The sequence below is a fragment of the Rousettus aegyptiacus genome, unplaced genomic scaffold, assembly GCF_014176215.1.
Source record: "Rousettus aegyptiacus isolate mRouAeg1 unplaced genomic scaffold, mRouAeg1.p scaffold_m13_p_4, whole genome shotgun sequence".
Classification (NCBI taxonomy): Eukaryota; Metazoa; Chordata; class Mammalia; order Chiroptera; family Pteropodidae; genus Rousettus; species Rousettus aegyptiacus.
In genome coordinates this window covers 144,104,359-144,119,113 of record NW_023416307.1, presented here as the reverse complement: position 1 = coordinate 144,119,113, position 14,755 = coordinate 144,104,359, and the positions used below count along the sequence as shown (strand labels likewise).

General features: G+C 40.7%; 1 protein-coding gene across 1 annotated transcript in view; it reads right to left on the bottom strand.

Moving 5' to 3' along the window:
• The window catches only part of STT3B (STT3 oligosaccharyltransferase complex catalytic subunit B), an 87,946-nt gene extending 84,436 nt beyond the window's left edge, over window positions 1-3,510 (bottom strand). The window contains exon 1 of the mRNA XM_016140780.2: window positions 2,804-3,510. Within this exon, the coding sequence (XP_015996266.1) occupies window positions 2,804-3,117 (314 nt within the window). The 5' untranslated portion in view covers window positions 3,118-3,510. The remainder of the gene's footprint in view (window positions 1-2,803) is intronic.
• Between the last annotated feature and the right edge of the window lie 11,245 nt (window positions 3,511-14,755).

The window sequence follows — 14,755 nt, the reverse complement described above, 5'->3', positions numbered from 1 at the left end:
GGTAAGAATTAGAAAAAAAAAAAAACTGAGCGATGAATTAAAAAAACAAGTATAACTGTGACAATGAGTCACCTTTGGTAGCTAACTAGAGTCTTACACAATTCAAGAACTGTAAAATTTATAGAAATAACAATCAGAGAAAGTAAACTTTCCACTAAAAATACTTCAGAAATGAAGCCAGTAAGAGAGATATTAAAAAGGGACCAGGCAAGCCCAGAATAAATTAGTTTGCAGATACACCTGAGATCATTTACATATTATTAAAAGTTCATGTCACTGCTAATTGTTAAAACAACAATCTGCAACTCATGAGCTAGTATACACTAGGGTGTTAAACTGGAAATCAAAGTATTGGTACTATTAGTAGCTCTGAAGGAAAACTGCTTTAAAGGTCCAAATAATGGACATGAAAGCTACACCTAACTTTCTCTTTACAATTTTTCAACAAGAATGGATTATAAGAATGAAAAGCTTAACTACTTGAAATCTTTAAAAGACATGAAAAGAAAAAAAGTGAGTAAAACAGGATTTTTTTTTTTTTTTGCCTGAAACCTAATTCTCTCATTAAAGTCACTTGAATTATACTTAAACATTAGGTTTATCTTTGTTCCCAGTAATGGAACAATTCCTTTAATTATAAAAGGCTGTTTATACTACTAATCAGAATTACCTACCATTATGAACATAAACATTTAATCAGGAATAAAATAAAATATAAATATTTAAACTATCAGTAAGAACTCATAAATTAAGATTAGTGTATATGATTTAGAATTCAAATATTATACAGTTAAAGACTGTTTCTGAAATGTGTTTTTATACATAGAAAAATAAAAATGAAACAACTTTTCATGTGGATAAAAGTTATGCTGTCCAGGCATAGTCTTGAAACCAGAGAAAGAAACCAACTTATGATTCTTCGCCATACTTTAAAAAAAAAAAGAATATTATCCATGAAGAAACCCAGTAAGACTTTTCATAACTACAATACTCAATTTTAGTAATACCCTTAGGCTGACTTCTAGTAATACTCTTAATGTTGACTTCTAATCTTCCTTCAAAATAAGAAAAACTGACAAAATCATCTTATTCAGCTGTGAATTTTTCTGCAATCCTTAATTTCAGCCTCAACATTACTACTAAACAGTATTGAGCATTACATTTGTAAAAATGATACTGTCTAAAAATATTCACAATTTTTGTTACCCATAATGTTTGGTCAGCCATGCATTCCTGCCGTTGTAATCTGAAAAGACAGAACTTTCTCTTTTCACAGTGTTCAGTAAAATACCACCAGTTTTCATTTTCTGGTTCCAATTTCATTTTTATCTAATTTGGTGTTTCAAAGATAAGACTAAGAATACTGGTCTAATTCACAAGGCTTCACAGTAATTTATTTTCTTCTATGATTTCAAGTAGCATAAAAGTTATTTTTTAAAAAGTATTAGAAAAAAATCAAAACTTCTAAAATGGAACTAAAATGTTTCACTGATCAATGTCACAGTTAACTGTTTTCCTAAATTGAATTCTCCGTGAGTGGGCCCCTCTGGTGTTCAATAGATGATGCACTACTAATTTTTCTATTCATAACAGAACTCCAGTCTAGTATTCTGATATATGGTAACTCTCTCCACAAAATATTTATTATCTATGTATTTAGTTAACTCTTGAAAAGATTTTCTCTCAGTATTTCAAATTATAAATATGCTAAAGTTTAGTTAAGCCTAGAAAGTAACATTAACTCAAGGCTGGTAGGTCAATAAAATGAATTAAGTTAGTTTAAAAGGCACAGGCTCACGTTAATAAAACTCAGGTTGGGCAAGTTGGAAAAAAACTAATTAAAGCAATCTCTTCCTACCTATACTGGTTTACAGACCAGTATAGTGTCTAAATTACCTAGTGCTTTAATGGGGTAATTTCTGAAAACATTCAGGTCAGTCCCTGATACCATGTGCAACTCCGATGTTATAATCTAGGGCTCCCCATCACTGTGGCAGTTTGTTCTCTTATCCCAAACCTTCCTGTAGAGACCAATAAAGGAACTAATGCAATGCTTTCGGATATGGTACATAACATACTGAGGATGACGGTTTGGCTAACAGAGTAACGATCTTGCTCTAAAAAGCAACCCAAAATAATAGTGGAACAGTGAGGTGCTAAGTGCACTTAAGGGCCTTGATAAAATCCACTCTTGAAAATATCTAATGTTAAATCAGAGTCCCTAGCTTTCGGATCACTTTCAAGGATATTACTTCCTTTTCTACAACACCTCGCTCACTCTTTTTTTCCCTTCTTATATATTGAGAGCAAAAAAAGAAAAGGCTGAGCAGACAGGGCTCTTGCACCTCTGCACTCACCTCCTACAGCAACAGGGCAACCCCTGGCCGATCCCATCCCAGCCAGCAAACGCGCCAGCAAAAATGAAAGAACGCGAAAGCGGCGAGCGAGGAGTCCGCCACGAGTCGGCGGAGGAGCGACCTGCCGGCTCCCGGCGCGGCGGGTCCAGACTCTGCAACCCGACCCGGCAGCGAGGGGCTTCGTTCACTCTCCTGAGAGTCGTCACACTTGCCCCACTTGGGGTGAAGGTCCCACTCGGGGACCCCCACACCCCTCCTCGGGCTGCTCGCGGGAAACTTCGCCCACGGGCAGGGGGCGCGCCCGGAGGTCCCGGACCCGCGCCCGCCTCGGCCGGGCGCGAGCGGGGCTCGGCGGCAGCACTGGGCCAAGTCGGGGGAGAGCCGCGCGGGGCAGAGGCGCGGGTCCCGGTGGGCTGCGGGCGGGGGAGGGGCGGCGGGGCACTTACCATGGGTCGAACTCGTGAATGATGCTTTCGAAGCGAATGACGGCGAAGAGGCGCGAACTGAAGCCGGCAAGCCAGGCCAGGAAAAGGATGGTGAAGGAGAGCAGCGACTGCCAGCCGGCCGGCTGCGACAGACCCCCGGACAGCCCCGCAGGGGCCGGCTTCGGCGGCGCCACGCCGCCCGCCGCCTTGTGCGTGCACTGGGCCCCGGGCCCGTGGTGACCGTGCCGGCTGTTCCCCAGAGCCATGAGGCCGCTCCACGGGGACGAGTTGAGGGACGACTTGTGCTTGCTCTCCGGGGCCGAGGGCTCCGCCATGTTGTGCCCCGGCGGCGGGTCTCGCTCCTCGCCGTCGCCGCCGCCGCCGCCTGGTGCGAGGGGTGCTGGGCGGGGACCCGGAGGAGGAGGAAGAGAGAGGAGGAGGGAAGAACCCCGCGCGCTCCCGCCCTCAGCGCCGCGAGGCCGGGGAACAGGGGGTGGAGGCGGCGGCGGCGGGGAGTCTACGCCTCAGCAGCGGCCGCGACCGCCGCTCTCTCAACTCGGATGGCCCTAGCGCTCCACTAGCCATCCGTATCACCAGTGCAGCTGCGGCAGCGGCGAAAGCCGACGGGACGAGGGCGCCAGAGAAAGAGCTGGAGCAGACGGAGGCGGCACCTCGGCTCGGAGCAGCAATGACATTCCCCTCACAGCAGCCGCCCGCCCCGCCGTAAGGAGCAGGAGGAGGAGCCCCCTGTAGTCCGGGCGGAGCTCAGGCAACCTCTGACTCCGCCCCCAACACAACAGGAACTGGCCTTTCCACCTGTCACAATGCGACAGGTCCGTTAGGGGGCGGGCCCAAAACCTCGGGCTGGCCAATAGGGGCGCGAGCTTGGGCGGAGCTTGGCTCAACCGTTTTCTCCCCTCCCCCTTCAGGCGTCGCGCGCATTCGTCCGGAGTGGTTGTGTTTCGCGGGTAAGGTTTCATTGTCAGTTGAAAGACGCGGTTTTGCGCGCCTGTGTTGTAGGCGAAGAAGTGTGCTAGGTGGCTCCGCTCGTTGCAGGAGGCTGAGCCGGGCTGAGGGTTCGGGCGGTGGTCGACAACAGCGGAGTAGCCTCTGTCACAATTGGTTTTCGAGAAGTGAAGAGCGCCGCACCGACCGGCCGGACGCTCGCAGGCTGCCTACGGTCGTGACTTTTAACCCGCTCTGCGCGGAGCGCCCACCACGTGACCGAGAGCGCAGGCGCGCTGCACTAGTCCTCCACACGTGGGACTGGCTAGCAGGGCTCCGCCGCCCGGGGCGCCCCACACCCGACGCAGAAAGGGAGCCGCGGGTGGCGATGCCGCGGTCCGCCCAGCGGAGCGCGCCCGGCGTCCTGCCTAGGAGATTGGGAACCAAGACAAGTTTTCCGGTGCTGAAAACTCATCGGAACCCGCAGACAAGCCTTTAGCTGTGGAAAGACCTAGTGGGGCAAGCGAAGCGCGACTTCTCTTTCGCTTTTTTCATTTGTGGTTTCCTAGTTAGAAAAATAATATCTGCTCACTGGAAATATCCGCAAATGCAAGAATTCATTTTAAAGGCGGCATACATTACGTCAGACAAGTGAAACTTCGTGGACTTAAGCTGTCACCCAATTCTCTCGTTAGTAAATGATAACGGACTGGTTCCCCGTATACGAATTTGTGTATATCTAGGTTGTGTTTTATACTCTCGTTTTCCCCACGCCTCTCGTCCCTAAAGACAGTGCAGCCAGGTAGACTAAACTCAAGGTTAAATGAGTTTTAAACATCAGTGGAACAGTGGGGACTCTAGAATTGGCTATGAAAGGCACGGAGCTTTCAGTATAATTAACATTCAGTAAATATCTAACTTTTTATGTATATTAACAGTTACTTGTCCATTTATTAGGTAAATAGTTTAAAAGGTGTGTTCACGTAATATAAAGGCACTCATTTTCTTAATATAAAAATTTAACATTTAGAACATTTAAACATTTAGAAATTGTGTTTAAATATGTCTTTTCAAAATGTTAGGTTAATGTACAGTATATTTAGTTTGAGGTTGCTCTTCAAAAGTACTCTTTTAACTCTTTAAGTTAAATGAATCCAGCTAACTCTTTACTTGTTAAGTGATTTAACTTTTCTCTCTCCCTATAAAAATAAATAATAAATATAATATCTACATTTTAATGAGAATTATGACTATTAACTAAGCCCTGTTGTAAGAAACGTGACATGCTTTCTCAAAGCCCAAACTGTATGTGCTAAAATGCCAGCATTCAGAGTATTTGTGCCCATATTCCATGAACCAAAGTTCTGTCAGCATAAAATAATAAAATAAAACTTTAGTGGTTTTGCTTTAATTTATTTGCATCTTTCTTTCATTCTTTTTTCTTTTTTTTCTTTTTTTTTTCTTTCTTTTTTTTTTTTGGTCTTTTGTGTAGATTCTCCCTATTAAGTTCTACATTATCTTCTTTTGTTTTTGGTTGTTTAATGGTCAGAGTCCTGGTCTGAAAAGTGATAAAGCTTGGTTCCAGTCCTACATTGTTGCTTACTAGCCATGTAACATTGGACAAGACACCTGCATGGGTTGACCTTCCTACTCTTGAAGTTAGTTGTTAATACCAAATGAGATAGATATCTGAAAATGCTTTGAAGAATTATTAAGGAACATTTGCAAATGCAGGGTAGTGGTGAGAGTGAAAGTAGTAGGGAAAACCCCTATTATTGTTGGTCTTCATTTGTTCACTCACTCAACAAGTATTTTTTGAGCTCCTCCTTGATGCCAAACACTGGGGGCACTGGAAGACAGTAAGGAACATGATTCCTGCCCTCATCATTCTCACCAGCCAGCCCTAGGGAGATAGGCATTGAGTAAACCATCACGTTGCTCAGTACCAAAATGCAATGTGAAAAATACTATGGAAGAGAGATGATACACAAGGGATTTGATCTGCACAGGATGGGAATGTTACCCCGAGGAAGCAGCAGCACTAGGGCTGAGGACTGGGAATGAGGGTGAATGGACCAAGGGAAGAATGGAAAGACATTTAGACAGAGAAGTACCTGCAAAATCCCTGCAGTGGAGCTGGGAGGCAAGTACAGGAACCCAGAAAAGGGTCAGTTTGGCTGCAGCACAGATAGTGGAACAATGTGGGGTAGGAGTTGAAGACAGTGTAGGTCAGGTCAAGATGTTTGTTTTGTTTTAACTCAGGACTAAGAAGGAACCATAAAGGGTTTTAAGCAGGATGTGGTGTGCGTAAAGTGGAATGAGATGATCGGATGTGTGCTTTGAAAGATTATCAAGAGTGCAGTGTGGAAAGCACTTTGGAGAGAGGACCAGTGAATTCTCAATTTCCAGCCCACCAAAGTAAAAAAAACGGTTTTGAGTTTGTGCATGAAGCTTGAATATATTGCTTTGCCTCTCAGCCCTTAAACTTCTTGATCCTACTAGGTACTTAACTATCCTCACTGAGTTCAAATCTCTGAGGAGTCAGATAGTCAAACATAAACTGTGCAATCTGATAAGCAGAATGGTGGATCATCAAGAGTAAAGCAGATGGTGCGCCCAGGTCTACCTAAGGGCTTGTGAGGGGAGGTATTATTTAAGCTGAAACTTGAGGGATGAATAGGAGTTCTCCAGACACCAGGAAGAGGTATGGGAGGATTCCAAGCAGGAACAAGGAAGTCCTTGAAAGTAATATACAATATTTATTATTAATAAGGGTGCCTTGGGAGATGAGGCTTAAAGGGAGATAATAACCATATTACCAAGGATTTATCTTCCTCATTATTAGGTATTAACCTTTAAGCAGCTGGGAGCCATTGAAGCATTTTGAACAGTGATAAAATGTTCAGACTTAGTTGATAGGGAAAAATATGACAGCAGTACAAAGAATATGCTGGAAGAAGTGAGAGTAGGATCAAGTAGACCAGTAAAGAGCCATTCGTAAAAGTTTAGGCAAGCGAGTAGGATGCCCAAACCCAAATGGCAGGGCCTAGACACGAAGGGATAGGAGAGGTTATCAAGAGGGTGAAATCCAGATATTGATGGTGGAGGCAAGATAAAGGAAGTCAAGGTTAGGATGAGTCTGGGGTTTCTGGATTGGCCATTTGGGTGGGGGATAGATAGTGTCAAAGAAGTGGGGAGCATGATCAAATGCTCAGATCAGCTCTGGACATGTCATGTTTTAAGTCTCTTTAGGACATCCAAAAGGAGGTAGCTAATAGGCATTTAGATACAGAGGTTTGATACTCAAAGAGGAAGGGTTTTGGGGGGATAAAGATGTGGGACACTGTGGCCATGTATGAAATTTGGAGGAACCCAATTTAGAGAGAATGAAAGAGATTGAGGAAAGAACCCTAAAGACATCCCAAATTAAGAAACTAAAAAATATGCCTACAAGGACCCCTGAGATGGAGTAGCCAAAGAGGTAGAAGAACCAACAGAGAGGGTGATGTCCCAGCAGCTAAGAAAGAAAAAAAAAAAAAAAAACAAAAAGATCAGTGGTGACACAGAATGCAGAGGAGTAAAGTGTGACACCTCTGAAAAGTATACCTTGTATAGGCAGCCAGGAATTCTCCAGTTACTTCACAAAGTCAATTTTGGTCAAGTGGTAAGGAGCAGAAACCAGATGGCAGCAGATGGGGAGGGATTGGGAGGAAAGGATGTGGAGGCAGGGAATATAAACCACCCTTTTTAGAAGTCGGGCTTTGAAAGCATACAGAGAACCAAGCCAAACCAACAAAAGACAAAATGACCCTTAGTCGCTGGCATTTCCTCATTTGGTGAAGAGAAGATTTAGATGCTGATAATGTGTCTCAAGAATGGCACAGGGCTGAGAAAAGGTTTCCTTCTGAGACGAACAGAAACAACATGACACATACTCTTGTACTGAATACACCACAGTAGGGAGCTGCCAGAGTCTGGCATATAATTGGCATTTATAAATATTTGGTGTCTGAGGAAATTCTCAACTCATCTTGTTGCCTTCTGACAAGCATCTGGTGACCTATAGCTCCAGTAGAGGAGAGGGAAGCAGAGAGGGGAAAACTGAGTTATGAGCTTGTGAAATCCTAGGTATGCTGCCTAGAAGCAGTGTTTTATGGTCGTTTAGACCACAAACTCTGGAGATTTTCTACCAAAGATGATATCCTGACTTAGTTTTCCTGCGTCACATGGCCTTTGGCAAATGTCTCCATCTCTTGTGTCTTGGTATCCTCATCTCTAAAGAGTGGATAAGAGTTGCACTGCCTTCTTAGGGTCGTAATATGGAGTAAATGAATCAACACATGAAAAGAACCTAGAACAGCACCTGGCACAAAAGAAGCATTGCAACACACGTGGGTTTTTGACAATATTACTGGGACTACTCTATATCTAGAACAATGACAGAAGGGCTATGAGACCTACCTCCCTGTATAGCTTTAAAATAATCTGCCATGACGTGAGTCCGTCTGAATGCTTCTTTGATTTCCTTAAACTGGGAAATCACGTCAACCACTACATAGCAATAATATTTTACTGAAATATCTGCTGAATAAACTAGCAGCAGCTAAGGTGAGAAGAAAACCTCACAGAGTGGGTAAGGTGGGCAGCTTCTAAAATGGCTCCTAATGATCCTTGATTCCTGATATTCATACCCTGTGACTCCCCTCCGCTTGTGTGAGGGCTGGATCTAGCGACTTAAGTCTAACAAATAAGATACAGCAAAAGGGATGAGATGTCACTTCCGAAATTAGGTTATAAAAAACTGGTCTCTCCTGTCCTTTCCCTCTCCTCTCCTCTTCTCTTTCTTGCTCAGCTCTTACTCTGAGGAAAGCAAACATTCACATGGTGAATAGTCCTATAAAGAGGCCCCGTGTGGCATGGAACTATTGTCTCTAGCCAGCAGCCTGCAAGGACCTGAGGCCTGCCAACAGCCACAAGAGTAAACTTAGAAGCAGATACTTCCACAGACAGCCTTGAGATGACTGCAGACCCAGATGACACCTCGATTGCCACCCAGTGAGACAGCCAGAGGACTCAGCTAAGCCTCACCCAGATTCCTGACCCACAGAAACTGTGAGATAAAAAATATTTATTGTTTTAAGCCTCAGAGTTTTGAGACAATTTGTTACATAGCTATGGAAAACTAATACAGTGGAAATAAAGAATGATGAGGTTATCAGTAATCTTTCTTGTAATTTTCCTAAGAATGTACTTAAATAGCCTGCAAGGATAATAAGAGACGGACAACCCTACTATCACTATTTCATCACTCAAAGAATGTACTAAGGCATAGTCATCCCATAAGTTACTTTGGTAGGAAAAAAAAATCATTTTTTGGTCAATGCTTTATTCCCTCCGTGGAAGCTGATGATAAACATTACTGGCAGTAACTTACTTTCACCCAGTGTTGCCCAAGCCTATTTGACCCTAGGACCTCTTTTCCTCATAACACCTGTTAACAGACTGTGAAATACCTAGTCTTCAGACAAATGTTGGCAAACACTGCGTGAGAATAAAGTTGACATTTCAGCTTTAGTTCTAGAACTAAAAAGCCTTTCATGCAGAAGAGCCCTAGATGGGTGGTTAAGAGTTGGATTCTGGGTCAGATCTTGCCAGGAAGTCAAGTGACCTTAGATAAGTCACTGAAGCTTCCCACGTGTACTTGGAAAATTAATAGAGCAGCATTATCTTAAATTCTACACAGCTCTGCAAGTCTATGTGATCATTCAGTACGATCACAGAAGCAGGATCTAAAGTATGGTGCAGGGACCTTGCCTGTTCTTTAACTGCTCCAGTCCCAGACCCTAGCTCTCGTGTAGGCACAAGGCAGTAAATAGTTACTGAATTAATGAATAAATGAGTTGGTGTGCACTATAGTATTGTATTCATATTTTGTTTTGTACATACGAGTTAATAAAGTAACTAAGTAAATTAGTTCTTTTTCTCAAGTTGGTGTATTTCAAGTTCTAATGGGGAAATGTTCTACAAATTTAATGGAAAACTTTGAATGAGAAAGGGGTGAAGGTAGTAACTCACAACATTACAAAGTTTAGCAATATGTACGTGCTATGGGGGAACATCTGAGGGTCCTTACACCTCAGGGGTATTACTATTGACATTTCAAGGATGTGTTAACCTAGATACACAAGGACAATAGACAGGACTGGCTTAAAAACCTTTTCACTAAAGAAGTTATAAGCCTGGGGCATGACTACCCACCTTGACCTGCCCAGTTAGAAATTTGTGATCAGATCACCCTGTGAAGTTATTTTCTGTATAACCCCAAGTGTAAATATTTTCCATACCATCTCTGGCAACTACTCACCTCTGCAGTTGGAGCATGAAAGCAGCCAGAGACAATATGAAAGGGAGTGGCTGTCCTGTAAACACAGCCACACCCACAGGCCATCAGGTTTTTTTGTTTGTTTGTTTGTTTGTTTGTTTGTTTTTATCAAAATAGGTAGCAGGCCAGGTTTGGTCTGCAGGTTATAGTTTGCCAACTCCTAAACTTATCCCTGAAATGATGCAAACTTGAGAGCTTGATTTTATCATCATCATTATTACTGTGATTGTTACTTAATGCTCTTAAGTTAATACTTTACATAAAGACTGTCTCATTCTCTTTCTCCTGCAGCCAAATTCCCTCCCATTCCTCATCCCCATCGGCAATCATTTTTATTACTTCCTTTTGTATCTTTTTAACATTCTTTATGGAAATGCCAGCACATATGAATATATTTGTTTTTTAATTTTTTATTTGTTCTACACACTTCTCTCCATTTGGATTTTTTTTTTTTTCTAAACATTTATCTTCAAGATCTTACACATCAGTTCTTAGAGAAACTTTCCACTTGTTTTTATGGCTCTGTGATTTCCAAAGGATGGACGTACCATATTAATTTAATCAATAACCCATCTATGGACATTTGGGCTGTTTCCAATCTTGTGATATGACAACCTAGGATACAATTAATAGCTTAACGAAGTAGTTTTTCCCAGTGCAAGTGTGTCGATTGGAAAAACTGCTGTGAGTGAAATTTGGTATAGGTATATTTGTAATTTCAATAGGTAAATTGTCCTCCATATAGTTTGTATAAATTACATCCCAACAATGTAAGAGGCCCATTTCTCAGGACTTTCCAGCACAGTGTTATCAAGAAACTGTTGGCCTTTTCCTCACAGTGAAAGGTAGTTTTAATTTGCATTTCCGTATGAGTAAGGCTGAAGTTACCTGATTTTATATTTAAGGCAATCTTTTCACATTCTCAATGAGGCAGAATTACCATCACTGATTGTGTATCTTTAAGGGTAATTATTGGAGTGGCATGCTCCAGTGTTATGGAAGCCATTAACATGTATTGTTTTATTTGCTAATGCTCAGAAAATGAGGTCATCTGTATTGAATTCATGCAAATCTCTTCTTAAAAAAAAAAAATAGCAGATAGCTCTTCTATTCAATTTAGCATATCCCCTAGATTATCTGTCTAGATCATGTACATTATAAAAGTACCTAGGAAGTAATGAAGGGATTTTTTTATGGTGCATTAAGAAATTCAAGTCAAAATTTCCTAAAGATAAAGTAGCTGTTAGCAAATGGCTCCCCTGGTAGAAAGGGGGTTGTTTCATTTTGTCTTAATCTCATGAAGTTTTGTGCCTTCCTTTTGCAACCGAAGGAGAGAGATCTCACTAGAAATAACTTTCTGGAATCTTAATCTTAGACTTTCAGTCGCAAGAACTGTGAGAAAAAAATTTCTGGTGTTTTAGCAATCTAGTTCTGTACGATAGCCCAAGCTGACTAAGACACGTGTACTGAACAAAACCTAGATGCTTAATACATTTGTTTTTAAGTGCCTTTTTTCTACTTTATCATATTTACAAAAATTTTTGAAATTATAGAATTTCTAATTTTGTTTATGAAACAAACCACACTAAATCCAAGAAACTTACTAACACATATTTCATTTATTTAATAAAATCAGATACTTTATCGGTACCCCATATTCTTATGATTAAATTCTTATTTTACCTATATTCTGAAACTCTGTTAGTATATAATGTAAACATTGTATCTAATTTATATGTAAATATTTTAAATGAATTTGAAATATGAAATATTGAATTTGAAACAATATCTCATGTTCAAATATGAGATAATGAATTCGAAACAACCATAATATTTTGATTATAGAGAATCTAGTTCAACCCTCAATACAGAATCTAGGAAGAATGACCAAGCTCCAAGTATGGGAAGGAGTTCAGTATAGACTCATGTGATTCACATTTCAACCCTATCTAGTCAGAATTGAGCACTTTACTTTTCAGCTACCCAAATATTGCTCCTGACTAAAATCTCACTTTAACTGGATTAAGAAAAAGGATATTTTATTAACTCACTAAGGTGAAAATCCCAGGGTTTGTTTTTGTTTCAGGTGCAGCTTGATCTTGGGTTTGAACAATGTCACTAGACCCTCATCTCTCTTATCACAGCCATCCACTTGGTACCATTCTATGTTTGTTCCATTTCTAGACAGGCTCTTTCCTTGTAATTCAAGATAGCTACCGTATCTCCAAATATTTCAATATCTCATGTTCAAATGAGAAAAGAATGACAATCTTTTTTATCAGGATCTCCAGCATCCTCATTGTATCTCAGTGGCTCTGAGCAGACAATGTCCCCATTCTGAACCAATCACTATGCTTAAACCAATCACTGTGGCCTGGGAACTATGACAATTGACTTAGTCTCAAGTCACATGCTTCATTCTGGAACTTGATTCTGGAGCCCCACCTGAAGCATGTTGGTTGAGAATGGGGCAAGAGAAGATTTCCCACAGGAAGTTGGATTACAGGAGTATGAATGCTGGGTGCCAAAACAAGAGATATTTATAAAATATATGTGTACTTTAACTCTGTTTATGCATTATATTAGAAATATTCTTTAGCTGTTTTATATTATAAGCAATGCATAGGAATCAAATAATAAGCTCTACTAAAAAATGTCCTTCATATATTATGTCACTTGAGCTTTTCTATTAGTTTTATGTAGTATAATACTGAATAATTACAATAGCTACCAGTTATTGAGTATCTCCTATTTGCCTATCATACCGAGAGCTCTCATTTAATCCTCTTGTCCACTCTGCCAAGAAAGCACTAATGTTCATATTTTAAAAATAAGGAAATGAGTCTCAGAGAGGTCAAATACCTGTTTTCTTTGAATACATAGAAAATCTGGTAAAACTTGTAGACAGCATTAGAAAGATAATATCAGGAAAAAAATAGTCTTTAATTCTCTGTGGCTTAACACAACTAAGATTTATTTCTCATTCACGGTTTCAGTCCAGGTGGGGGGCTTATGAGGGGATCTGTTCCATGATTGCTTGTAGACATTGGCTGCTGAGGTTTTACCACCATATAGCTACAGCATCTGGACCCAGTAGCATTTTCTGTTGCCATGGCAAATGAACAGAGACCTGGAGAGTCTCACACACTGGACTGAAGAATCAAAATTTTCAGTCCAGACATGATTTTCATTCCTTCCACTCATGACCAATGGTCAGAACTCATCACAAGGCCCTAACTATTACCAGGGACCTAGAAAATGTAGGAGAGCACTTGGATATCCAGTGAGCAGCAAATATCACTACTATAGTCAGAAAGACTATAAGATAGGTATTCCATCCATTACATCCTAATTTCCTTTGTGTCCAGCTATTACTTTAATCTAGTTAGTTACCTTTTATTTCATGTTTAACAGTACCAGTTGTTAAAGATTTCCCTTATGGAAGATGTAGAAAACAATACAATGGTAACAGTAATTTAGTGGCTAAGAGCATAGGCCTTATAACCAGACTTCCTGAGTTTATATCTAGACTCATTTTACTTGCTGTGTGCTCTTGGGTGAGTTATTCAACCTTTCTGTGTCCATCTGTTAAAAGGACTAATAATGAGATTAGTAATAGGATCTACATAAGGTTATCAAGATTAAATGAGTTCATTGAAATAAAGCATGAGGACAATGCTTAGTGAATGCTCAAAAAAAATCTTAAAATTATTATTACCAAACCACTTAGCTTTTCACTGAGAAAAACTATTTCTGAGCTGAAAAATGTAACTTCAGTCAGAAATTTTGGAAACATGTGCACTGGGTCACAAATGCAACCACATGAGAGGAAATAACAGTGTAAATCTCAAACCACTATTGGAAAAACAACTCAAAGGTCATGTTCAGTTGAAAGTGGTTGAGCAGTGTGGTCTTTATTGGCAAAAGCGAGCACGCATGCATGCATTTGTGTGCAAGGTCCAAAATGTAAAGCAGCAAGATGTTTGGCAAGCTACAGGTGAAATTCATTTTTTTTAATCTTTAATTTTTTAATTTTTTTATGGTGACATTGGTTAACAAAATCCAATAAGTTTCAGCTGTATACTTTAACAATAAGACATGTATATATTTACACTGTGTTCACCTCTCATAGTTAGATTTCTTTCTGTCACCACATATTTGGCCCCCTTTACCCCATCTACCTCCCCCTTCCTCTCACCCCTTTCCTTCTGGTAACCACTAGTCCATTGTCCATGTCCATGAGTCTCTGTTTGTTTGTCCTGTTCATTTGTTGCTTTTAGGTATATATCCCACGTATAAGTGATATCATGCGATTTTTAACTTTTTCTGTCTGGTTTATTTTACTTAGAATGATTATTTTGAGGTCTATTCATGTTGTCACAAGAAATTCAGTTTTGATAGTACATGTAACCTGTACATAATGTGATATATTTAGACATGATCTTATTATTCATGAATCAAGAAATAAAACCTAGACTAAAAATGTTTTATTTTACCTATTCTCATTTCTCTCTCTCTCTTTCTCTTTCTCTCTCTCTTCTCTCTCTCTCTCTCTCTCTCTCTCACTCACACACACGTGCATTAGAAATATATTCAATTTCTCCTGAGCTACTGAGGCCTGAAAACTTTCCAAAGAATCTCGACAC